This window comes from Epinephelus moara, chromosome 6, assembly GCF_006386435.1.
Source record: "Epinephelus moara isolate mb chromosome 6, YSFRI_EMoa_1.0, whole genome shotgun sequence".
Classification (NCBI taxonomy): Eukaryota; Metazoa; Chordata; class Actinopteri; order Perciformes; family Serranidae; genus Epinephelus; species Epinephelus moara.
This window is the reverse complement of record NC_065511.1, coordinates 17463785-17491351: the sequence shown is the minus strand read 5'-3', so window position 1 is coordinate 17491351 and position 27567 is coordinate 17463785. Positions and strand designations below refer to the sequence as shown.

The following is a 27567-nucleotide window of genomic DNA, read 5'->3' as shown; positions in this document are numbered from 1 at the left end:
CCAAATCACCATAAACCTTTCTCATAAAAAAGTATTTCACTGCTGGAAAGATGGTCTTTTCATAAAACTAGGCTGTCTGTGCAGAAGAAAGATGCAAATACTTTTGAAATTTATGCTACATGACCAGAGGGAAAAAAGGAATAGAAAAAAACCCTACAACTACCAGCATGCACTGCGACACAACGGACCAATAAACGCTCCCAGTGGTGGGTGGCGTAATATGCGCCTGGCTGTTTTTCCATTGTTTTCCACAGGAAACAATATGGCAGCTAGTTGGTAATAAACAAACTCGAATTACAGTTGAACAGTAAGCTAAAATGTGTTCCTTAAAACATTTGAGGCAAGAAATAACAAAATATTGGTTCATATTCAATTAGCACTGCATTGCCATTTGATCTCAGTGTTTTCAGCCTCTGTTTTTACAATACAGTATGGCTCCCACTTCATCTTTACAAGTTCTCAAATTACAGCCAAACAGTGCACTAAGATATGTTTCTGAAGACATTCTAGGCAAATAGGAGGCCATACAGTAGCAGAATCTTGGTTTGTATTTGATCACCACTACCTAATTTGCCTTTTGGCCAGTTTGATCTGAGACTAAGAGAGGTGGGGGTCATTTAAAAATAAGGAAGTAATGATCTAAAGAGCCAGTGAATCTGCTGGATGACGAAGAGGGGAGTTTATAAATGGTTCATTTATATATACTACCCATATTGTTATGATACAAAGCTTCTTGAAAATCAGCAAAGTATGCCTTAAACTATCACATGGCATCCATTTAGCTGCTTTACTCACACACTAATGCCCTAATTCTCAACCACCCACCCAGACAGAGCAAATACTTAGCATGTGAAATTTTGAAGGTTGACAGCAGCTCAGTTCAGGTCAGAGGCCTCACCGAAACTTGGATCCAAATTATGACAATCGCCTATGATTACACAGCGCCGAAGTGGGTGCCATGCGTATGACAGGATCATGCGCAGGTTGTCACATGTGATTGTAGCCAACGATCCTGGCGAGGGCTCCCGGCGAGGATTATTTCTTGACCGCTGGCAAGCAAGCCACAGTGGAAGGTGGTAACGCATTAGCAAACCTCTCTCTTCTGTCTTTCTCTTTTTCTCAATAATTGATCCCACACCCTTTTGTATATCAAGGTCAGTTGTTTCATAGAATTGGTTGCAACACAGTCTTGATTGAAACCACAGCTGTGGTTTCGGGGGGGTTTTAACGCAGAATAGAAATGACAGTGCTGGTGAGTTGCTGATATAGCAAAACATGCACACTGTCTGAAACTTTAGGACTTGACTGTGAAGCTTTTGTTTTGTTTTTTAATGGGCCTAAAAGATTGTTATCATCTCAGTAAGTACTGGGCCAAAAAGCATGTTTCCGGCTGTAAATATGTCTGCAAATATATTTCTGTGTCGCTGTTTCTGGTTATCATTTGTCTGGCAAATACCAGTTTCTGTACAGTGGGAAATGATCATTATCTGACACAGAGACACCTGTAAACACATGTGCGCTGACTTGCGGTAAGGGCATAAAAGTTAACAATTGGATTTGAGGACGCGTTCCCCACATGGTAGCCTGCATTTGACAATAAGCTGCTTTGAAATCTTTCAGGAATCATACAGATGCATGTGTACTTTTAAATAAGTCCTTGTTTTTTTCTTTGCTGTCAAATTATGCAACGTTTGGCCATTAATATTTTATAGCAGTTCAGAGACTAAGCCAGTTTGGCTGCCGTCGAGCCAATAGTATATAATATTTATAAGATAAATGCATGATAACTTATATTATGTGATGACAGCTGTAAACTCTGCAGCCATTGCGGTCACAGCTTACACATCTGTGCTGGCTTGTATTCACAAAGTTCATCATTTTCAACTTGTGCTTAATACAGTCACAGTATTTTCCAGGGACTCTGTTCCACTGGTTTCCTGATCTGTGGTTGAAAGGCTGGCTGAGGCAGAGGCCCGGGGTAGTAAGTGATGATGAAATGGGGAAAATCGGTTGCGGAGATCATTATAGCAACATCAAACACATCACATAAAGAGGTCTGCTCCTGCAAGACTGACTGATGGCAACAAGAGACACTCCCTCTTGAGTGCACACAGGTACACACACATCTTTACACATTGGCACAGGCAGACATTCAGTTGGACATGTATCATTTCTGTCCTCCCAGCTTCCACGCTCACCCTTCTTTGTCCGACATGCACACATCCACCTTGTTTGCCGCTGAGGCTGTCATACACACACACACATATATGCGTACACGCTCACCCTGGGCCAGCCACGGCCTCACAACTGCCACTGTGTCAGCCTGTTTCTGTCAGCCAAGGACCTCACACTCCACTCGCAGCGAAAGAAAAAAAAAGGGTCAATTAAACGTATTTTAGGGAAACTGCTATTTCTGCCAAGAACAGTTACAGTCCAAACACTCTGTGCCAGTTGACTGTCAACACAGATGTGGTGCGTGTTTGGAGAGACTAAGAGAGACAAAGAGAGAGGCCGAGAGCAAGAGAAAGTAACCTCCAAGTGTCTGAATCGGCTGTGTTGATAGAAGTTATTTGAGAATGGAATATGAAAACTGGAAATGGCTCTGTCTCTTTGGGAAAGAGACAGACAGACAGAGAAAGAGAGAGAGAGAAAAAGGTCAACTGGAGCAAACCTGTGTTGGACCTTTAAAAATGTATAATGGGCTTTCCCATAACCTGCACCCTAAAATCAAAAGCATAAGGCAGTGGTACTTGAAGTGAGGCTTTTCCTAATAGCAGTTTCAAAGAGTGAGGAGAATCCATAACATCTGCATTGTAAAAAAGGATTTGTTACATATTATATTCAGATGACACTCTTTCTAATACATCTCTAATACATGTGAATACTAAAGTAGGTATGTGCCTAAAGCTTGAGAACCATGAGTGTGTACATTGTTTGCAAGCGAGATGCCAACTCCTTTCATCCTCACACTAGCACTTTTGTTTGAACCTCTTCTTTTCGACCGAGTCTTATTTAGATTTTGCTGAGATAATGTCTGACCCTGAACAGCAAAACAGATGTTGAACATGAAGAAACACTGCCAGTAATTGAGCCTCGCAGAGGTTTGGGGGGTCAGGTTCGCAATGACCTGTGAGTCAAATCTTGACTAATTGCTGACAGAGACAGTTTGGGAAGTTAAACGAATAACTGGAGAAAGGTACTCTTTTGTTCATGGCCCTATAGGCTACTTTTTGAGTGGAAGATAATGTGTCAGCTGTTGAGGTGTTAGACACCAAGAATTATTACTCTGCAGGTGACTTTTAAATATTTTAGCTCTTGAAAGGCTGAGTAAGTACATCTAAAAATGAATGTCAAAAATTCTACTGCATCTTTTTTTCCAAGCAAAATAGATCTACAAGCCAGTGCTTAAAAGCTCATAGGACTTTCTGTTTTGCCTCTAGTCAGGTTTGATCAGAACACAGGATGCAGACTACTTTCTGAGACCCGTGTCCCACAGCCTTGCCCAGAGAGAGAACTTCACAGCACCCTCCAGTCACCAGCCACACATCCTCTACAAGAGCAAGCGAGAATCCCGGACAGAGCAGAGAGGTCATGACCCCCGGGAGCTTCAGAAGAGATCCCCAGACTCAACTCATCACAAATCACACAGACACTTTGTCACCAAGAGATCCACAAACTCACAGACGGACTCCACATACAACAGAGTGCATGAAAATCAGCACCATGGCGATGACAACAACGGTCATGGTGACCAGATGGAACACAGTGACGGCAGCCATCACCCACACAGCCATCTCCACGAAAACAACTACAGACATGGGGAGAGGCAGAGGCAACACTTCTGCGGGAGACGGAAGAAATGTATGTAAGGGCAATTTCTCATTCTAATCCACATGCAGCGTTATTATAAACTGCACTTTCGTTTACCACCTCCTCATGCTGAGATGCATTAATAAACATAACTGCTTCTCATGCATATATTAAGTAAACACAGAGACAGTAACACAAATTTCTTTAGTTCTCTGTTTACATTACCACAAATCAAAGCACACACTTAAGACATGGAGAGACGTAAAACAGCATGAATCTTTCCTGCACTGATGATACAATATCCTCCTGAGACTCTGCGTCCTCATATGAGGACATCAAATTTTGGGTTTGCTGCACCTTATACTCCATTCTGCTTAACTTAGACCTGTTGTCCTCATTTGTAGACACTCTTTTTCTGTCATCTAGTGCTAGCAAAGGCACATACAAATACATTAATACATGGAAAAACAAGATGGCAGCCATCTCTGCCAAGTCAGTCTGTAGCTGATCCTGACACAAAAGTGGACAAGGTACAAAACCTGAACAAATCTGAAGAAATTTTATGGTTGAAACTTGTTTATAATAATGTTTGTAGTTTAATATTGCATACACATTTGACCAATTTTTGCAGCAATAAAAAGCTAAGACACTGTTAATTAGGAAGTATTTGAAGACATTGGGACCTTATTATCATCATGTCTGTGGACATTGGGACTACATTACTGCAGCATTTCACACAGGCCAATTGGGAGTGACAGACAAAAAGGACATTCCTAGCTTGGAGTATGGAGCAAGGAAAATTCATGCAGAGTTACAAAATGAATAATGTTTATGCCCAATGTTCCCCTATGAGGACATCATTTAGTTCAAAAACTACTTCCTTTTCAAAGACAATGTTTAGTTTGTTATACTTATCAGATACTACTGATTCGAAATAGCTAAGAGAGATTAAAAATGCATACCAAACAAAAGCTTGGGTCCCATGAGGATATGTCTTTTCAAATGATTCAGCAACTCAAGAAGAGAATAAGGTCTGTCTTATTCACCTATATTTTTCTACCTAAGGGATATTTGCCTTTGGATTTATTTATTTTTTACTTTAACTCACAAAATTAGATTATGTGACATATTTTTCTCTGAAAATATCATGTTGTCATTTTTGCCCTTTTCAGTTCCTCAGTTTAAAATAGTTAACATTTGACACCTAAATAAGAATGTTCCCACCTCGACATACATCTCACATTGCACATTCAAGACACTGTCATAACATTCTCAAATTTCCAGATTTAACTAAATTAGTGGTTTGAACTCAAAGCCACGTTTTGAAGAATTATTATTACATCACTTAACAGTGTCACAGAGGAAAGAAAAAAGATTGACATATGATAATAAGTTAATTTGTTGACATGTCCGGTTAACTGTGTGAACAGTCAACCTCCCAGGGCTGTGGTTGGCTGGTGTGAGGAGACCACAGAGACTATGCAGCGCTAACATTAATATGTTCCTATATTAATGTTAGCGCAATATTTAAGGGTACTTGCAGTACTAATGTGGTACAGACAATACATGATTCATTATTTGTAATACTACACTAAAAGTAACTCATTTTTTGCTAACATGTGATGTCATTAAACATCATTAGACAGAGATTGTGTGTTTTAGTGACTTAACAAGAGAGTTATAATCCCTGACTTTTTGTCTCATCAGTCTAATTTAACGGAGGAGATCGTGTAACCCTTGAACATAATCGCAAATCAACATGTTTGGTAAATTTCCTTGTAAAATGACCCTGAAGCCGGGAAGCTTTCAGGGGCGGTTTTGATTTGTTTTTCACGTGATGACAAATGATTCCTCAGAGGAATATTATCTCAATCTACATGGATATTTTGGTGACATTAGTGACATGACCTGTGAAAGGTTAAGGGAAGTGTTTTATATATTCACTTCACACTGTGACAAATGTTTGCTCTCAAGAAATTACCACAAGATCAGTTAACATTGCTGGTGTCACGGGGGTCATTCGACAAAGAGGGTCACAGGCATTGGACTGGTACCACCACCATTACCCTGCAGAACCCCAGCTGTCTGTCCCCTGTGAAAACACACTGATGTTTACATTCCCATAGGATGACATCACTGAACACCTGTGCCTTGTTTTAGTCAAAAAGGCACTTTGGTCGCTCACCTGCTGTCTGCCTATGTAAGCAAACTTTCTAGCCTTTATAGTTTATCATCACCAAGCAGTGATAGGTAAAGGGTTTTGATAACCTAGAAACATGCAAGTGCAGATTTGAGGCGATAACGTCACAGGCCACATTAATTTTAGGCTGTGCTTTGCTGTGACTTGTATGTACTATTGACCTCATGTGAAGAAGTGAGAAAGGATGTGAGGCGTGTTTCCCAAAGGCGACCCAGCATCAAACGCAGAGTTAAAAACAGGGCATTGGGCATTTGATGTTAAAATTAAGTGTGTTTTGTGAGATCACATGCTCACTTTAACAAAGTGCTGATAAGTTTCCACAATGAGCTTGTATTGTGAATTCATTGCAATTTACGTCATCATTTTTACAGCTTTCCTTTACAGACAGAAAATCTTATCTATAAAACACTGACTTAATGTTGGGCGCCATTCTAATTTACTTTTATTAACAAAGTTTGCAAGTGGATTAAAACAGAGATAGGTTCATACATACATTTGCCTTTTGTAATGAATCAAGAAACGGCCTTTGTCCATCATCATATAGCATTGTGTTATGAATATCAGAGGTCTCTGTGGTGACCACACTGACAGCAAAATGGATTTGCTTTTAGTAATGTCAATGTAAAGCTTTCATAGAACATATATGAGAAAATTTGACTTGCTGTAGTTGCTGCAAATGTACAGCCACATACTGTGGTTTCACACTTTACTTAAGCATAACACTGAGAGTGCCAGGGTCAACATCAGAAAAAAATATCAGTTTGCAGTTAATGCATGACATCAGCTCATGAAAGTAAGAGTATAGTTAATCATCCAAAATGGTTGTCAGCTACTTGCCAGAATAGCTGGTTAACACTCACAGTCAAAGTTGGCCATTCGGCTATAGGTTCATTTCAAGTAATGCACTAACATAATCTGTGGGAAGGAAGGGTTGTATATTTGTAATGGACGCCATAGCTGCTATTAACTTGCTATTATATGCATGATTGTTTTTTCTTTCATCAGTCACTTACAACCCACTTTACTGTGCAATAGTCATGTTCACTCTGCAGCCACAGTGTGTTTCATAAAGACTCATTCAGTTTGTTCTGTATTTGCTGTATATGTTTTCATTCAAAACAATTAATTAGTTTTTAAATTTTCACCTCCTTTATCCTGTTTTATTCAGACATGCCCAAACCTCCAGGAGAGGATGTCTTTATCCTTCCAGATGAGTACAAGTTCATCCCGAGGAACAAAAGAGCTGTGTTAATGAAGAGCCACGGCAATCAGAAGCTGAACGTGGAGACACTGGTGGTGGTGGACAGGAAGATGATGGATAACCACGGCCATGAGAACATTACCACATATGTTCTTACTGTGCTTAATATGGTGAGGGAAACCTGATTATAAGTACAGTGATGAATGTCATAGGAGCTGTTCAGTATTAATTAGCAAATGTTAGCATGCTAACATGCTAGACAAAGATGGGGAGCATGGTCAACATTATACCTGCCAAACAAAAGCATGTAAACATTGTCATTGTGAACATTTAGCTCAAAAGACCTCAAAGAGCAGCTAGCGTTGCTGACTCCCAGTCTTATTTTTATGAGTAACAAATGAGATGTAGAATGTTTTCCTCATAGACTGTGTAAAGTAATAGACATAGCCAATGTGATATCACCCATTGGCGTTTTGGCTGTCGCCATCTTGTTTTTTGGAACCAGAAGTGACCATATACAACCAAAAGCTGAACAAGTATTTTAGGTGACCAAAATTTTACAATTAATTTCTATGAATTGAAAAAACTCTGAAATTGTGACAGCTATGGCTTTCCTTTGTGAATCTGGGGTTACGCCATGGTTAAGGTGTAAATTAGCTACAGAGACCAACATTGTTTTGTCTGTCCTAGGCTGTCAACATGTTTATTTCTGGTGTAAGGATGGGAAGTTTAATGTGGGTGTCTATGGGCACTGACCATAGTCTGAAAAAATAATAGATGTAGCTACTATGACATCACCCATCGGTTTGTGGACTCCTGTTTTGAGGCCTTGAATTTGGCATTTTCGGCTTTCACCATCTTTGGTTTTTTTTGGAGCCAGAAGTGACCATATTTAGGCGAGAGGCTGGAGCTGTGAAGGAATGAGGAGTGGATCTGACTGAGAAGCTGAGAGCACTATCGGCAGACAGCCTGTCACATAAGCAGCTTGCCTTAGTTATGTGTAGCTGACTTATATGAAAATTCAGTCCCCATACTGTTGTCATGAAAGGGGAAATTAGCTATAGATACCAAAACCAGTCTGTAAACATGTTCATTTCTGCTGTAAAATTGGGTAACTGAACATGGGGCTCTATGCGGGTTAACTGGCTTCTAGAGCCAGCCTCGAGTGGCCATTTGAGGAACTGCAGTTTTTGGCACTTCCATGTTAGCTTCAGCCCTGGAGGTTGCCGCATGGGATTGACTTACTCTTGGAGCCAGCCTTAAGTGGCCAGTTGATGAACTGGCATTTCTGCATTGGCTTCTTTTCCAGCACTGGAGTTTGCTGCTTGGTTTTTCTACTTGTAACGCCATGTGTTTCAACTTTATTTAAGGAAGGAGAGTCTTGCAGTGCATCAGCTTACAAAAACATCGTTCCATGTGGATTTAACAGCAGTGCAACAAAGACTATCAGTTAGTGGTGACATATTTCCTCTCATCACATGAAGTTTTGGCATGTTATACACTTGCCAAACCTAAGCCTGACCTCACAGTTGTCATTATGTAGCATGTAAAGGGCATGCATCAGCAGAGACTGATTTAGAAGCCATTCATAAATTAATATGATGTTTGCCATGGCTCAGGGTTTAGTGACTTGAAACCCCTGTCCTCCATTCTTACTTATCAGAGAGAGCATATCTAAAAACATGAAACCGATACCTGGCTGAGATCATCGCTGCAACGCTCACAGTGTCCCCCCGTCCCTCTCAGCTGATCTGCAAGCAAATTCCGTCATGCTCGTTTTGCTACTTAATGACTGACTGACAAATCCAAAGATAATCCATCTATTTTGAAAACATAGTTCCCTCTAGTAGAAACCAAGTTGGAGCAGTCACAGCCCGCCTCAGAGGAGTCACCTAAATACAGTATGGAGTTTCACAGAAAACATCCAACCCCCTACCCCACCTGCCAGCTCTCATGGGTCTCAGAAGGGTTATTTAATATTTGTTAAAAGTTAAATTTGATATGCCGTCCCAGCATTTACGTAGATTTATGTTTTCTTCAAGGCAGAGTGGAAAGACTTCAAAAGCGTTAATTACGCCACAAATTACAAATTAAAAAAACACAGTGTACATTATGTACCACAAAACACTGAAGCTCTATGGATACCAGTGATTGTTTTTTTCTATGAGGCACTGAAAACGCAGTGAATCACTGTATCTGTTAAACTCTGCAAATCTGGAGCTCTGTCAGACACTGGTGTTCCAGGAGATCTTACTTTAAGAAAGTGGTTTTGATTGCCTCTCTGACCTCTGAGTTCTGCTCGAATTTGGTAACAAACCACAGCCATGTGTCTTCTCATGAGTCAGTGCAGAGAAAGACTAAACATCAGGATCATAAGGAAAGAATAAGGGTGTTCCAAGGGTGGGGGAAAGGCTTAGTGAGTGGCACCTGAAGTATTCACAGGGCCCGAGAGAAAGACAGAGGGAACAACAGCAAAAGATTAGGGGTCCACTTTCAAAGCCTAAAGTGTTGTGATTGATGGTCAGATATCCGTGTGAGAAAGAGAAGCCGAACTGAAAACAGCAGTTGCGGCTGTCAAACCTCACCGATACCATCAAAAGGGGTTTGTGCTTTATTTCTGCAGCAATGTCGCGAGGTGTGTTGTCTCATATACTTGACACAGACTTCTCTATTCTATATGTCTACATGGAACAAGAACGCATGGATCATAAGTATAACAGTATCAACATTTAGCATATCCTTATACAACAGTTCATATGATTTCTAACAAATTAGCACCCCACAAATGGTGTCATCGTGTTATGTACTTAATGTAAAGTTACATACTGAACTTAAAGTTACTTAGGTTAGATTTCGCCAAGTAAAGTTACGTAGGTTAGACAGAAAAACAAAAACAAAAAAAACAATGGTGACGATGTACCTCAAAATAATTAACAGGTCACTTGGTTTCACACACGAACACCAGTCTCCAGGAAGTCCTGTGTTTGTTTGACCAATCTACCACTCAACCTGCCTCCTTACACAGCTTTCAGTCTTTATACTACTTCCTCCTTTACTCCCGTAAGCACATTTGTCACGCGATTGCAGCCTGATCTTGATTACGTGGGATTACTTTTCATACATATATGTACTAACAATGCGTGAGAACAGCCTGCAATATAGTGTTAGTAAGCTTCACCCATGGATAAAAATATCCATGACTCTCTCACTGTGTAGGCCAGATATTTTTTGAAGAAGTACTTTATCCTGAAATTGAATATTTTAAAGACTGATCTTGCATGTCTGAAGACGGAATAACACTTCAAATGTCACTTCACTGACCTAATCCATCCACCCAAAGTTCTCTAAAAACAAACACATGTTCAAAACTCATGCTCACCTCCCCCACTCCAGACTACAGTAGGTTTAACTGGATAGCAGTGCCTGTGTTCAGGAAGAATCCCTGACTGTCTTGCAACCAAAACTGACAAAACTTTAACTATTGTCAAAGTTGATTTTGAGAAGGTATCCTTTGACACCAAGGTATACACATTGTTATTGTAACCTGACTTTGATAGGGTGGTTGTAGACAGATCATTTTTTTTGTAAGCAGTATTTTAATAGGATGTGATAAGGTTTGTTTGTGTGCCTTCTAGGTCTCCAGTCTCTTCAAAGATGGCACGATAGGAGGGAACATCAACATTGTGATAGTTGGCCTCGTGCTTCTGGATGAAGAGCAGGTGAGCATCCCAAAACCTGTAAGCACTGTCAGGTGAAAACCAACAGGTGCCCAGAAATCCAACCTCTCATTCAGCAAACACTGTGATTGATGTCTGCATTTTAAAATGGGTTTGTAAATTTCTCACAAAAAGTGCTTTGTATTCATACGCCCAAAGGGACTTCAAGAATACCAGTAACTGTGTGTCCTTCTGTGTGAGCTCTACAAATCATGGCGCTACAGACACCAAGGGAGTGCAAAACTCCAAAAAACAGACCATTCGTTTGTTTATTTGTTTGTGTGCCTGAAGGTCCAGACCTCTTAGGACTCTCAGAGATTTTCCCGGGGTCGTCCTAACTACTAAGGACTTTTACAGTGGTTAATTATAGGGTGTACATTCCCTTGGATCTTTGCCAGATTTAGGAGGGAAATTCTCGTGGAGTGCGGGAGATGGAAGGACAGCTTGAGTACAAGAGAAAAAAAGAGGGAGAGGGACAGAGGCAGAGAGAAACAGGTGGGGCACTGTCAGAGAAAAAGAGTCAAGCAGACCGAGGAGAACGGATTCTGGTTTCCATCCACCTGTGATGTTAATAGATTTCAATCTTCCTTAAGAGGCAATTATCAGTGGGAGGAATGTGAAAAATGGCAAAAATGTCCCAGAGGTTCATCCTCCAAGCAGCAACCTTTTTTTATCAGTGTCCCTTCCCACATATTTATGTTGCCTTTAACATACATATTTCTAAAGAGCTCAGTAACTGATTGTTAGGACCAGGAATTGATATTTGTCAAAGCAGAGGGAGGGTAATGTTATTTAATTTGACTGACGTTTTTCTTGTTTAAACTCATAACACTTTGTGCTCACAGCCTCCTACCATAAAGACAATATTGTCCTCTGTTATCTGCTTAATCTCACAGGATGGCTTGGTGATCAACCACCATGCAGACCACACACTGAACAGCTTCTGCCACTGGCAATCTACTCTGGGAGGCAGAGAGGGCCGACACCACGACCACGCCATCCTCCTCACAGGACTCGACATCTGCTCTTGGAAGAATGAACCCTGTGACACTCTTGGTACATCTCAAGCATTTAGAAGTAGATCCTGCAGTTACAAAATGCCTTAAAGTTACAATATGCCAGAAAATGCAAGTGCCAGAGGAAATAGTGATCCAAATTTTTAACTAATGAAGTAAGAGTATTTTTCATGGCACTCACTCAAATGCCATCTGTCCCTATTTTGTATTTGGTTCCTACTTGTGATGGAAATATGTCATTCTCTGTTGCTGTCTGTCTTTCTCTGGGAAGGTGTCCCTGTTCTCTGTCACACGATGTGACCGAGAGTCACATCAGCTAAACCAGATGTCGAAAAATTCTGCAGCTTTCAGATCTTTACAGCCCCATAGTATCACACACTGTATATGAGGAAAAACAAGTTTACAGCAAGAAAAATAGTAACTATTATGAGCACAAAAAGCATGATCAGAAGGGCAAATCTGAAACCTATTCATGGCTGTGTTATTGCATTTAAGTTCAGAAAATGAGACACACTAATTGTGTTTTCACTTAAATCACAGAACATCCAAAAAGTGCTCCTTAGCTGTTATCCGTACAAAACAACCTTGTCTACTTTAAACATACACTCAGTCATCGTGAGTGTAAGCCATCTAACAAACTAACCACAGCTTGTTTGTGGTAATGACCATGCAAACACATTGTTGTCTTCCGCACTGTGAGAAAAAACTTCAATTGTGTGTCCCAGAGAAACACAGTCACACTCAAACACACACACACACACACACACGTACAAGAAAACACACACTCCCTTCAAACCTCAGGCTTATGTTTTGACTTCAAAGTGTTGAGGCTAGCATTAGCCCTAATCGTTGCTATGAAAGCCCAGTTCAAAGGTCTGTGTGTTTGTGCGTGTGTATGTGTAGTCAGAAAAGAGTTAGTTCTGACCAGTTCCCAAAGGAGCAAAGCAAAATGACCATTATTGCTACCAGTCAGTATAAAACACAGTTTATTTGCATTACAGTTACAGCCCTATCCCGCAGTGTTTTCCTCCATATTTCAAAATCAGTATAAAACATCAATGATCTACCTCTTTCCTGACACAAAAAAGGAACTAAATGGCAGTTCTCACAGTCAATCTGCCTTCTTGTGTTAAATATCATTATTCACATTAGCCATGTACATGAGAACATTACTTTAGGGGTTTTGCACTCTATGGTGAATGACTTAGTGCTGTAAAATAACAAAACACAAGGCTAAATTCTCCCTGAGACACCGAGACGAAAACATTAAGGGAGGCCCCCATGGGTATTATCCTTTTTGATTCCGAGCCAGGGGTGCTGTGTGTGCATGTGTATGTGTGGAGGAGAGACAGAAGGAGAATGGACGGAGAGAGGCATAAAAGGAAGCTGAATAGTAAAAGGGAGTTTAATAGAGAATGAGAGATATGAGAAAAAAGTGAAGACAGAGAAAGAATGTTAAAGTGACATGAAATGTAGCGGGGGATCTAGGAATGTTTCCACAGAGACCCATATTTTAACATGTGGAGGGGTTTTAACCTAGTTATGGGGTGTTTGATAGGCCTATGTCTTATGCCTGCAGCCCACAGCTAGCTCAGACTCAGGTTTTCTGCTTTGAGAGAATCCTTCTGGTTTTGCCCTGCTAATGCATCGCAACATTAAAAGGTCCAATTTTTTGTAAAGTAGGAGTATTATAGTTTTATAATCAATCAAGTACAGTCTGTGGTAGATGACTGAGTTACTACTGATGTAAAATTTAATCACTGCTTTTTCAGGTTTTGCTCCAATTAGTGGGATGTGCAGCAAGTACCGGAGCTGTACCGTTAATGAGGACACAGGCTTGGGTCTGGCATTCACCATCGCCCATGAATCTGGACACAAGTAAGGGTTTCCATCACTCATGGTCGCGTGATGACAAAATTTTAAAGAGTGCTGGAAATGATGTCGGGTGGCGGAGGTAAAGCCTCGACCATAACCACAGCATCCGGCCACAAGCCTTTCTTGCATGTCATTTTACATGTCTCCCCCTTGTTTTCTGTCATCTCTGTACTGCCTTTCCATTAGAGGCATAAAATGAACTAAAAAAATAATTCTACAAAATGGATGTGTGCGTCTAAGAATGTTTTGAAAAATGAAGTATGGTGTGTTTAGTAGGTGCCACAGTAAACTAATAGAAAATATGTGTGTATTCTATTTGTGACAGAGCTGCGGCATGTTGCACAGAGCAGATTGAGTTCTTCAGCAAAATTGTGATTTGTGATATTGGGCTTTATAAATAAAATTGAATTGAATTGAATTGAACAGGCCCTGCATGTGAAATATAGAAACCAAATGATTATGAGCATAAATGTATTTCTGTCATGTAGCGCGGTGGTTCCCAACTGGCGACCCACATTTGGACCAAAAAGAGACCAAATTTTTTTTTATGGATGTCAGTTTTTGAGCCAGGACAAATGCTTATTCCTAAGTGATTTTGTTGATTACTTGCGGCCCCCACCGGCCAGTTAAGAGGAATGAGGAGTCATTAGTTAATGACGGTATAAAACAGGGTAGTCAGTAATACTGAATTTTCATGTATTGTGATCACCACAACCACGAGAGGTCCTTGGCGTACAGTTATAAATGCGAACAAAAAATATTCGGCTGATGGGTCCAGTAGTATGTGGCATTAGCTACGGACAGACAAATGGACTGATACACACATATATGCACATGCACAACCAAATGCATCATCCCCTTCAAGCAACAGGCGTAGATAATAAACCAGTAGAAAAATAAATGCTGTCTTCTTCTGATACACATATGGATAACGTGAACCACAAAAGATGTGTTCAAGCATTTTTTAATCTCCATGTGCAAAAATTCCCAGAGTAATGCAACACTGTTGCTCACCCTTGCTACAGTCAAATTTACACGATATGGCCAGTTGTCTTCAACTGTTGAATTAAACAGTATGGATCCAAGTTTGTGAAACACTGTCAACATAACTTTCATACAGAAAACATTTTATACCTTTTCTCACTCGCCAGTTTTGGAATGGTCCATGATGGTGAAGGCAACGTCTGTAAGAAGTCAGAAGGCAACATCATGTCTCCTACATTAGCCGGTCACAATGGCATATTCTCTTGGTCTGCCTGCAGCCGCCAGTACCTCAGCCGCTTCCTCAAGTAAGCACATTTCTATTACTGCTATGCTTTTGTTGTGGTGCTAAAACAATGCCAAAAGGATTGATTTAAGAAGCACTTATTGTTAATAATGACGTTTATGGGTATCACTGCTTGAAGAGTCTCATTAACTTTTCACAACATAAGAGCTACATCATATCCATATGGCATATTGATGAGTAACGAGTAAGTCCTCATGCAAGCTTTTGTTAAGAGCTCATGCAACAAAGGCATAAAGCACTGTATTAGTTTATAAAATAGAATTATTAAAGCTTGAGTCCCCTGGCAATGGCCATTTTTAACATGTATTGTGTTTATATTATTCAACATGTGTTACTGATAGATGAACATGTGTTGAAGGAAAAACAGATATATCAATTTTAAACGCTGATCCAAGGAGTTCCAAGCAAAAACTGCACTCATGTTATAACTATTATGGGACTTGCTTTGTTCTGCAAAAGCAAGGACAAGCAGGCCCACTGTATGTGTGTGTGAGAGGCTGAAACATATAGCTGACATAGCAACTAAGTGATATGTGGTGCTGCTATTCTCCTGTAAGTGTTGTTTTACAGACTGCACACTGTATGTGTTATGTGTCAAGGAACATGTGAGTGAAAGTGTGCGAGAGAGGTAGTCATGTCTGTGTTTGTGCAATAGCTGCATTTTCATGCATGCGGCCTGCTCATCCAAGCGAGCAAAACAAGCATCACAGACATAGCGTCCATGTGTCTGGTCGTGTTTCTATGTGTCTGTGCATGTGTGTGTGCTTGAAACCAGATAGCTCAGAGCCAGTGCCCGCCACTAAATTTACCAGTGTGTTAACTGAACTGTCAGGTCTCCCCACTCAGAGTGGTGGAGACAGACAGTGTATTTCCTCGCTGAGTTATTAGAGCTGGGGTGACCTCACCCTTGTTAGGCCTGTCAGCCTTATATTAAACTCCCATCACCCCCTGAGGCCACGTGGAGGCGATCTGTGCACCGCTGAAACAACCAAGGGTCGTCTTCCTGTATAATCACTGAATGATAAAAATGCTGAAATGCTGTACGTTTTCCTAATTGCAATCAACAGAATGTTATGATATTTAACTGTTTTTGGCTAAATGTGTCTGGTCGAGTTAACTGAGGCTCCTAAATGTCTCTACCTTCATCTGCTATGGAGGGGGAGTGTTGTGTCAGCCAACAAAGTTTACATCACACTCACTCTAAATCTGCCTCTCCTCAGTCGGCTGTGACAGAGAGGTCTGTACCAATGCTGTATGTATAGTCAGACGCTTTATCTGAGCTCTTTGTCATGCCTAAAATGGATGGACAACTTTCATGGCGGGGAGAAGCAAAATCCCCTTCGAAGTACTTGAAATTGTTTTTGTTTGTATGAGGATTGGAGAAATCCATCTGAAAGTCAGTGATACATGAAAGTTACAAGATTCTCTTGAGGTCCCATTTCTTTTCTCAGGGTCAGACAGGCCCCAAAGGGCACATTGTGGCCCATTGGTCAACATATAGCAAACATCTGAGGAGACATCTATGTGTCTCCTGTAGATGCTCTTGTCTTGTGACATTTTGGGAAATATGCTTATTTGTGTTCTTGCCAAGAGTTGCATGAGAAGATCAATGCTGCTCTCAAGTCTCTGTGAAAAGTATGTAGCTGGAGCCAGCACATAGTTAGCTTAGCTTTGCACGAAGATTGGAAACTGGAGGAAACAGCTGGCCTGGCTGTGTACAAAGGTAGCAAAAATGATGTTAATCAGTGACCTCTAAAGCTCACAGAATAGCACATTATATTATGCTTTTGAACGAAATCCATACAAAAACCGAAGCATAAAAACGTCAATTTGCCGTTTTATGGAGGTTTATGTGCCAGACTACCTCTTGGCCTGAACCGGTAACTTTCTGGCAACTAACCAGACAACTTTACAACAGTTTTTGTACATATTAAACTATCAAGAAACAGTGTGTTAGTCAGTGTGGTGCTGATAGGTAGATTTTGTTACCTTCATGCAGACACAGCCAGGCTAGCTGTTTCCCCATATTTATGATGAACTAAGTCAACTGGCTGCCTTAGATCAGAATCCACCTGTGATCACTGTTCTTCTTGCCAGTGTCGTGACTGACATATGTCATCAAGTACTTTGGGACTTTTGCACTTGCCACCTAACATCATTTTGTTGTCTTTGTGTTTACTAAAGCAACAAACCATGGTGAATAAAAACAATGCCCAACAGTTTTTATCTGGAAGAGATGAGTCAGGAGATCTGCAGGGAATCCTAGAAAAGAATGGCTGCTTTTTTTTCCATTTATTTTATTTTATTTTTTGCTTTTATCTTTTTTTTTTATCCCCAGCTGATGATCTCGTGGCAAACAGTGTTTACAGATTAAATTTTGGGAAAACATTTTGTCCTCAGCCTCTCACAGTGCCATCAGGGAAAACTCCTCTTAAGGGGATCCTGCAAATGAGCTACTTTGGACTTGTAATTTCATTAGTGAGTGACTGCCTGAGAGCGTGCACGCTTGCCTACGGGTCCTGCTTGTGCGCCTGCTGATGTGCGTACACTGTAAATGTAATGTATTTTTCAGAAACCTTATTATGTGAATAATGTAGGATATCAGAATATTGCACTTGCAGAACAGACATTGTTCTCAGACACATAGGACCTATAAAGCAATAGAAGATCTCTCACACACACACACACACTCTCTCACACACACACAAATGTACTCTGCTAAAGCAATCATGACCACTCACTTGCACGATGAAACTTTCCAACATATTTTGCCTTTTCATGCTCTTTCCACCATATTTTTGTATTATATTCCCCCTGACTGCAGTGTGTAAGCTGTAAAACATCTCTGTATGGTAACCAGTGATATCAGTTGACATTGGAAACCCCCTGCTGGTGTTAGGATATGAGCGATATGGGCAAGTTTTGTTTTTTTATGTCTGTCAGAATTGAGCCTCTGATGTATTAAAACTGTTACTCTCAGGGTAGGAGTTTGGCAACTTGTTATGTTACCATAGCAACACTTTATGGTAATCCCCAAAGTGGGAAACAATGGAGCATCATGGACTAGTGTTCCCTGTTTTGGAGAATTTCTGTGTGCACAGCATGGTGCCTTATATACCAGCTTCATTACATTGGCAAAGCAATGAATCACAATGTCTGTTTAACTGTTCATGTCTGCGTGCCTGTTGTTTATCACCAAAGTCGTTAAAAGATGATTAATTCGTCTCCTTTTACTTATTCGCTATTTCCTTTCCTTCTTCTGTCCTCTGCTGACCTATTCACCTCCACTCTCCTCCCCTTGTCCTCTCTTTTCTTTTTATCTCTCATTTTCTTTACCTACTTTTCCATTACTTCCTCTTTTCTTCTCCTCTCCTTTCCTCCAGTTCTGCCCAGGCTTTGTGCTTATCAGATGAACCCAGAGCCATCGAGGAGTATCGGTACCCTGAGAAGCTGCCTGGAGAGCTATATGATGCAGACACGCAGTGTAAATGGCAGTTTGGGGAGAAGGCCAAACTGTGCACCCTCGACTTTAAGAAGGTAAAATTGTTTTTTCTCAATAATGCCATCTGAAGCAAATTTTAGAAATTAGTTAAAACCCCATGCCATGCTGCAATTGTCTCTGGGGTTTTCTCAGCACACACACGCAAACTTGAGTGTTTAATTAGTTTAAAACAATGTGGTGGCAATTGTTCCTTCAGAAAAAACAGAGAAAGACATTGAGAGCAGGATGGGGCAGTGAGGTAGACACACACACACACACACACACACACACACACACACACACACAAAATAAACAGGGAGAGTTATAATTCTGCCCATGAAATACTCACTGGGATGGATGACTAAATATACACTGGAGCGTTGCCAATGGGAATCTCTCCTTGTTGCTCTCCCATTGTCTCATTATTGCTGATGTTACTGTTTGAGATACCATGCCTGACTCCAGATAGGGTTTAGAGTACTTGAGTGTTCAATGGCACTGTAAAGGCATTTTAGTGTTCTTGCATCTGGACTAGAGATCTTCATGGGTCCAAACATGGTACCCCACCTGATTCTCACCCTGAAGATGCACCTACCCTTCAGAAAAATAGGAATCAATGGACATTTTGTTTTGTTTAGTTTTTTTGAGTCAGTAGTTTATTTGCGAGTCATTCTGACACAGCTCAGATTTGCAAATTTGACCAATAGCCCCTTGCAGGTTAGTCTGGCCCTGCACACTGCGTGCATACATGGACCACTGTCGAATAGTCAGAAAAATTACATCCTATGTCTTTTCCTAAATGCTTGCCTTAACCTTTATGAAAAATGTCATGAAGTCAGAGAAATCCAACTGCACTTACACTAGTCTACGTAATTAGGCGACAGCGTATGTTACTGGCATGGGTGTGCCGTGGTGAAACTACTATGTTCTGCAAATGGAAGTGCACCTTGGATAATTCATCCTGTGTGTTTGTACCATGTTCTTTTTAATGCAGGTTATAAACATGAACAACCCAGTGAAAAACATCACTTCATTAGGGTTTAAATTCTAAAATGAATACAGGCTACACATCACAAAAGTGTAATGAAATGGTTGTCACATTGAGAATTGGTTGCTCACTCTCACCCTCCTGTCCGCTCATATTTATCCATATGACTCCCAGTTAGTATGCTTGTATAAAAACTATTGTTAAATGTATGCAAGGTAAGCAAGATAGGCAAAGGATGGTATAGTGTATCCTATTCTAAGGAAGTTAAGAAAGGAAGCATTGAAGCCCCTTTCCTTATCATTTAGAGAATTTGACCAACTGTTATCATGGATGCCACTCAGATACTTCCAGGTCATTTCACTCAGGAACCTTCCTATGCAGCAAAGACTATTTGACTGCAGCCATGGACTCTGTCAGCAAACTAATTAACCCCAAAATGAATTGGCCACCATGTTGACCTGCATGCAGACAGAAATCTTAAACTGTCAGACTAAAGTATTTGGCCAGTTACTGGAAGACGTAAAGTTACTGGTGCAATGTTGCACAATGACCTGAAATGCTAAAATATAACATTTCTCAAAAGTAATTCAGGCCTGTGCGCCATGTGTACACCACATTTTTATCCAGTTTATTTAATCTGACAATGGTTCAACCAGTGATGTTCCTGTAGCACACTGAAAGGGACAAACTTTTTCTGAATGATGCCACTCGTGACTTGTCCCTTAGTATTTCTTTTACTCTGCCTTCATATGCTGCTTAAAAACATCAGCACTTGACATGGGATGAAGATTTAATGCTTCTTAATGCAATTACTGACTTTCCCCCCTGGATGGAATGGAGTTTTGGGACTGGCAACAAGACAAAGACAAGAAAAGTCTTTGTTTTCTTTTTTTCTCTCTAAGATTACTTTTGAGGGTTTTCTGTTTTATTGAAGAGCGTGGTGGAAAAGATCTGGGAAAAAGGCTTCAAAATGCCACAAAGATTATTAGCTGGATTTGAACCCATGGTATCAGCACATGGTGTCCCACTTATCCCGGTCATTTAAACATCAAAACATCCACTTCAGCTATAAGATATCTGAGAATTGCTCTCTCATGGTGTAAGGGGTGGTACTCATACTGTAGCGCTGTTGTCGGATGGTAACGTCAATCATCCACAGGCAAACAGGAACCAAGGATGTGGAAGCAGGTCTCGTGGTTGGGACCAGAAAGCAGGTCAGAGGTAGGCAGGGTCAGCAACAAGAAATCAATGCAGAATAAAGTGCTGAGGAGTCTTGAATGAGTGACGAGGAACAATCTGGCAAGGAGTGACTGCAAGGCCAGGTATATATACTGGCTTTGAGTAATGAGGAACAGGTGAACTGAGTTGCCTTGATGAGGTGGGTGTGACTTGTGCTGAGGCGGAGAATACCAGTGTGAATGTGAAAATATTGACTGGGAACTGGGTGACTGGGCATACATAAAAGAGCAGAGGACCAGGAATGCAGAACTGTGACACATGGTGTTGTTTTTGGTCTTGTATTGTCTTTGCTCATGCACCTGGTAGCGGCAAGGTGCACAGGACCCAAAACTCCCCAAGCAGCACTCATGCTCACTGTCTTTCCAGACACTTGTTGCTCATAAAAACACTACAAGAATCGGCCTCAGCGGTACTATTCATTGTGTAATGAACTCATAATTCATGAAATTTTTTGGCGGGTGTTGTCAAGATAAGGCACCGCTGGAGGAGCCAAATGATACTCTCTGAGGTGTGTGTGGTTAGATAGAGCTGGGTTACCTTAGCAAAAAAGCAAAATAATATGTATGGGTGTTTTCCCCTTTTTCTCTTTTGAGGTTCTGTTTCACTCTGTCTATCAGCTCTTTCTGTCTTTTCCTTCCATCACTTACTTACTCTTTCTCCAGTCTCACTCTGCCATTTTTACTGCTACAAAAGGCCTGAGCAAGCAAAACAGCTGGACAAATAGGCCTTGGGATGAATTCCATGGTGGCTCTTGGCAGCAACAAGCTGAGGCAGAGGTGCCTGTCAACATCTGCACTGAGTTGTCAAAATCTGATATAGTCATTCAGATAGTAATAGAGTGGACATGTTAAAAAGTAGCAGTCCATGTTTCTCAGGCAATGTGAGCAGGGAAACCACCCGGTGCTCCCATCTGAGTCTTTCAGATCACTGCTGAGAAACCATCAAGCCAAACCAGTCATGACATCATACATGGTTGTTAAGTCAATTGTGCCCTGTTAATGCACGTAATTGCATTGCATTATCTCTGTGTTTAAATCTGTAGATTATGTGACTGAAGGTGTACTGTTTGTTAGCCAAACAAAATGTATGAAAATACTGATTGCAGCTTTTTTTAAACAATGTATTTAATTATTTTTTTCATTCTGTTGCACAAACAATGGATGTGCATTTTTTATTTTCACTGATGCATTGCCTGTGGGACCATGCTTTTTTTTCCGGAAATGTTGTTATCCTAGCTACTGAAGCCTAAATATTTTGGAGATACAAGGTTGCTGTGCACTGATAGCTTGCCAGAAGATCATTATTCAGACAATCTCTATGTCAGCGGGTTTCCATCAACATGTTTTAATGGCTCCCTCGTGGCAAAATAACGATGTGATGGTAATTTATCGTCCATCCCATAGCAAGCATTGTTTACAGCTGTTGTGCAAAGGATAGTGATTGTCCCAGTTCTGAAAGTTGGAGCACATTAACAGTGTCATGGAACTTACTCTTTGCATTTCTTCTATGTTGTTCCAGGATATCTGCAAGGCTCTGTGGTGCCACCGTGTTGGGAGGAAATGTGAGACCAAGTTCATGCCAGCTGCTGAAGGCTCTGCCTGTGGCCCTGATATGGTGACTTAACACGTGCATTTGTATGTTTGTATGTGTGTGTTCTTGTACGTGCTACATAGTGAGGACCGAAACACATAACCAACACAGTGAGGACAGATTGTCTCAGACTCTCAACATCCCCTTCATGTTGAGTTTCAGATGGTTTCCTCAGGGCGGAGGTTTTGCCTCCCTAAATGTAGCACTAAGCGTTACAGATCATGCTTTGTTATGTTTGCTATCGCTTTTCTCAACCAGCGGTGACCACTAATTGTCCATGATTTATCCCTGACAGTGTGTGATCCTGGATTCTGTGTGTTGTGTATTGTACTGACTGTTTTGTTTTAATTATGACTATTGTCCCAAAGTCCCCCAGGGACAGTTGTGATGGTTAAGGTAATGGTAAAGGGCAAGGAAATCCATTATGTCAATGAGAGTCCTCACAAGGATAGAAGCACAAGAATGTGTGCGTGTGTGTGAGAGAGGTGGAGGGGGATGCAAGATTTTTCTCACGAGCTTTGTCACCTCAAGAGTGGCATCACATGACTGGCATGGGAACCCGTTCATTTCTATTGGACTTTTTCATCCATTGCCTTTGAGGCAATTCAAGCGGTCGTACCAAAGACATTACCAGGAGCTAGCAGGGACATGCAGCTTGCTGCTTTCTTCAGGATGTCATTAATCATGTCTTTGTTGCACCATCCATTCAGGGGGTAGAGTTACCCTTTAATCCTACCATCACTGAGATAACCTCTGTTTCATTTTAGCCAAAGGAGCCAAAATGATTTTTGCAGTTGATACGCCTGTTTTGTCAGATGAGGACAGCATGTTTTTTTCTTCTGTTGCCAGCACACTGCTCCATGGCAACATCTTGCCAAATAAATCCACAAATGAAAGGCACCAAACAAGAGACTCTCACAAACATTTATTTGCACTTTTGGTGAAAAAAAAAACCATGCACAACAACACAATAAAGACAAGAACATTGGAAGTGACAGCTCTCAGATTCCCTGCACAGTATTAACAGAATCAACTACGCAAGACCAATAAAATAAGTGAATTAAATTTCAGAGTGGATTTTCCCTTTAAGGCATCCATTGACCCAGCATTTTTTTTCAGTGTGCTGCTTAGTATTATCAACTGTGTGACATTTAGCTTACAAGGGCTAGTGCTTGTAAAGGGATGTCTAACACATGCATAGATTCCTCCCCCAAGGGATACCACTGACCTCTGAATGAGTAAATTGCATTGGACAAAGAGTGATTTTATAGGGTGAACAGGCAGAATTGATGGAGATACTATTATAAAAGTAACATTTATTGAGTGTTTTAGTGTTATGTAGTGCACTCAGTTTGGCCATTTCAAGACAAAAGGCCTTGAGCTGAGTGACACTGCACTTCTTTTAATGGTGTCTTTTTACACACCACTGTCTCTTTCCCAGTGCAGACTAATAACTCAACCTATATGCAAAGAGTTTGGACTGACTTTATTGTGTTTTAAATTTAGGTTCATTTGAGTGCAGTGTCAATAAAATATCTCTTTTTGATAGAGGTACCACACTCCCTCCATTATTTTACCTCAGGGAGCAGCTGCAATTGGTTTGTTGCTGACGTGGCAAAAATATGCCATTGGGCTCGGGCCAAAAAGCAATCTGTGCTCTTTATTTATTCTTTGTTTTTTTCCTTGCTTCTTTTAAGATGATTCTCCCCCAAGGCTTGTTCTCTCTCTTAACCCTCTCTCCCCTGACAGCCCCTCATCCACATTTGCTTCTCAATATATTGAACTTGATGGTTTAATCCCGCCCTCTCCCTCCACAGGACAATTAACTGAACACAAACAATGACAGACTCACTTAGGAATCCGTGGCACTCAGCCGCAGGGGGAAAACTAAGGGGAAATCAGCTGTTCTAGTTCTTAGTCAAGGACCGCGAGATTAGTTAGAGGGGTGTGTGTGTGTGTGTGTGTTCTAGTTTGTGTCTCGTGGCAGGCATGAACACATATTAAGAACAAGAACAGCTGAATATATGCCCCTCTATCAATCCTAATGCATGAGTGATGTGCACATAGTGTGTGTGTGTGTGTGTTTGTGTGTGTGTGTGTGTGTGTGTGTGTGTGTGTGTGTTTGTGTGTGTGTGTGCTTGCAAAAGCTTTTGAGATCACTCCAGAGTGAGAAATTGAGTATATTGTGACTGATGTCAACTCAACATGCACAAATCCATTTCAGTCCTGTGCCAGGGAACAGCCCGTGACATAATGTTACTTTAAGTGAATCTAGATTCCACAAAGTATTCTCACATTACATTTAGGGATTTTTAGTGAAGTACTGCTCGTTTGTTGGAAAACATGATTGGTTGGTTAATGACTCAGCATTTTTTGAGGCACATTCAGTAAATAACTTGATTCAGGAGTATGAGACATGAGCTTCCTGCAGCGCCTCCATCATCTCATGCAAACTGTATTCACAAAACTTGCCATTTAGTTTAATATTCCTCTCCTGGTTGCCTCATGGAACACATTTGGGAATGTTCATGGGTGGAAAGTCACTTGGTCAGAGTGGTTCCTGTGCAGACGGGTGGTGGTATCTGGGGAGGTAATTGTGAACCCCACTGAAGCTCCTCTCTGTAGGGTAAAAAGAAGCAGCTGGTGACTTCATGTGTGTACACGGCTCTCTGCACGCTCCCCAGGCCAGATTGTGAGGGGGGAATTTGCATCTCCAAATTGGGAGAAGATGGGCAAAACTTTAAAAAATAAGTAGTAGAAATCTGCCTGTTCTGGTTCACTTCTTTCAAAACTGAGGCAGACACCAGATATGAACACAAATAAACAAGTCACAAAAAGGCTGATATCCCTGTCTTACACTGGATTTGCACTGGAAAGAAGTTGAACTGTCTCATTGCTTTGGCAGATATTTATTCATTTTATTCAAACGATCTTTTTCAGCACTAAATAAACATTATTATATTGACTTATGCACTTATTTCAACCTGTTTTCATGTTTTTATAGTTACTTATCTTGTTTGTCTATCTCTTTCTTGCTTAATAAATTAAAAAAGGGGAATTTAGGGTAAATAAAACAAACATTATATACAGTGTACGGCAACATTTGACAGACTATCACAGTAGGAGAATATCCTTGTCAGGTATGAGACAGTTTTTCCACATTTCAGTTGTGTTTGGCTTAGCTCTGTTAATTCTAGCTGATGACAGCTCAAGGTAGAGGCTGTCCAAAAAGCAGCACAACTGGAGTTTCACTGATAGATTGTGAGTATGTAACCAGGACTGGACCAAGACCTTTTCTGACAGCAGTTAAACTTGAAAGCTATATCATACAGTGCTCTTCTATGGCTTGACAGGCAGTCATCATAAAGATGATGAAGGGCAGGGTTGGTTGGAAAGTCTGTATGCTTTTGACACTTTTAGGACACTTTGCTCTGTGCCTGTGTGTGCCTCCCTTATTCTGCCTCCCTCTCTCCCACTTATAATTCATCTCTCTCTCTCTCTCTCCAGTGGTGTCGTAGGGGTCAGTGTGTGAAGCAAGGTGATGAGGGCCCGAGGCCTCAACATGGCCAGTGGTCAGAGTGGTCGTCCTGGTCTGCCTGCTCACGAAGCTGCGAGAGCGGAGTCACCTATCGAGAGAGGCAGTGCAACAACCCCAGGTAGAGATATACACAGTGATAGTCCCTAACAAACAAGGGGGGCATCCCTATGTTCCTAGGGTTCTATGTTTCAAGGGCCTGGTCTAGCCTTGTGTTGAGTTTTGAGCATGTGTCTCTTGATATAAACCAACATGAACAATAAGGAGCTCCGACCAAGCAATCTGACTGGTCAAGACATTTAGAATGTGCGCAAATCAGCAGAACAGCACGCCTTTCTCATCACTAAAAATACTACCCCGCCATTTTCATGGCAACGTTGTAACTGCCAGAGCTGGAGCAGAAATCAGAAGGCTACAAAACTGCTACAAAAATGGATCATTTTGTTGTTAATTTGGATTTATATGGCAGACTTAGTTTGGGTGAATGGTTTGAAGAGGATGAGGAGAACATGAAACAAAAAACGAGAGATATGTCACATTGTCGGATCAAGAGCTCAATCAATTAGAGAGATCAAGGAATGAGGTCAGTACGTCCCAGTCAGCGTCTTTATAGCCAGCTGTTTCAACAACTGTACTTTTAATGGCAGTATGCAACTCAATTTCTATAAATAGCTTAGGTCTCACCAGAAATACTTCAGCACCGCAAACATCTGGCTGCTGCTGCTGTTGCTTTGTTACATACTTGACACACACATGCTTTGTATGTGTTCACATATATGGGCTAAAATCTATAGAAAAACTTGTTACAATCCCGAAAATATAAAGCCTAATATGTAAATCAATATTTATAAGCACACTGGAAGTCAGTATTTATTAAACTAATAAATCTTAAGTATTTTTTGTCCTTTATTTTAAATGACCTGAAAAATGATTAGCAAAAAGCCACGTAAAAATGGGTTGTTGGGATATCTTATAAACAAATACTCTAGCAAATGCTCATGATAGGTTGTTTATTGCAGTAACATTTATAGAATAATTCACTTAAAAGAACAATTTGAGAACTTGAACTCAACATCCGTATTTGCAGAAATTCTCCAACATGCTGAGTGATTCATTGGATTAAGTGAGTAAATCTTATTCTTTTATGTCTCCCTAGAGTGCAGCAAATCGGAGTGTGACCGCAGTGAAAAAGTTGTTCTTGAAAGGCTAAGTGCTGTCAGATATAGACAAAGAAGCAGAATATTTTGTTAGACAAAACATGTTACGAATTTTGGAAATGATTACACCGAACTTCATCTTCCATGAAGATAAATTCATTTTGATTTATTGGCATCTTCTGGTGTCCTCCATCAGCCGTGCTGGTGACACGGCGCTATACCAGCTTAAAAATGCATGGGACGTTTGTGGATGTAGTAGCTAAATCTGTATATGTAAAAAAAAAAAAAAAAAAGAAAAAAAAAAAGTCAACAGAGATCTTTGTCATAACAAGACTGACCTAGCTAAACAATTTTATGTGTTTATCAGGGTGTTTATTTAGTTTGGGAAACTCCACAATCTCTGGAAAGCATTAAGTTCAAATTGTCTAGCGGACTCAACAGGGAATAGAAAATGGGTCTGTAGGTCATTAC

At 40.7% G+C, this 27567-nt stretch overlaps 1 protein-coding gene across 1 annotated transcript in view; it reads left to right on the top strand.

Moving 5' to 3' along the window:
- Window positions 1–27567, top strand: part of LOC126392274 (A disintegrin and metalloproteinase with thrombospondin motifs 16) — a 70288-nt gene that overhangs the window by 13392 nt on the left and 29329 nt on the right. The window contains exons 4-12 of the mRNA XM_050047597.1: window positions 3441–3861; window positions 7179–7381; window positions 10847–10930; window positions 11824–11983; window positions 13716–13821; window positions 14970–15107; window positions 18490–18643; window positions 22333–22428; window positions 25912–26060. Of these exons, the coding sequence (XP_049903554.1) occupies window positions 3441–3861; window positions 7179–7381; window positions 10847–10930; window positions 11824–11983; window positions 13716–13821; window positions 14970–15107; window positions 18490–18643; window positions 22333–22428; window positions 25912–26060 (1511 nt within the window). The remainder of the gene's footprint in view (window positions 1–3440; window positions 3862–7178; window positions 7382–10846; window positions 10931–11823; window positions 11984–13715; window positions 13822–14969; window positions 15108–18489; window positions 18644–22332; window positions 22429–25911; window positions 26061–27567) is intronic.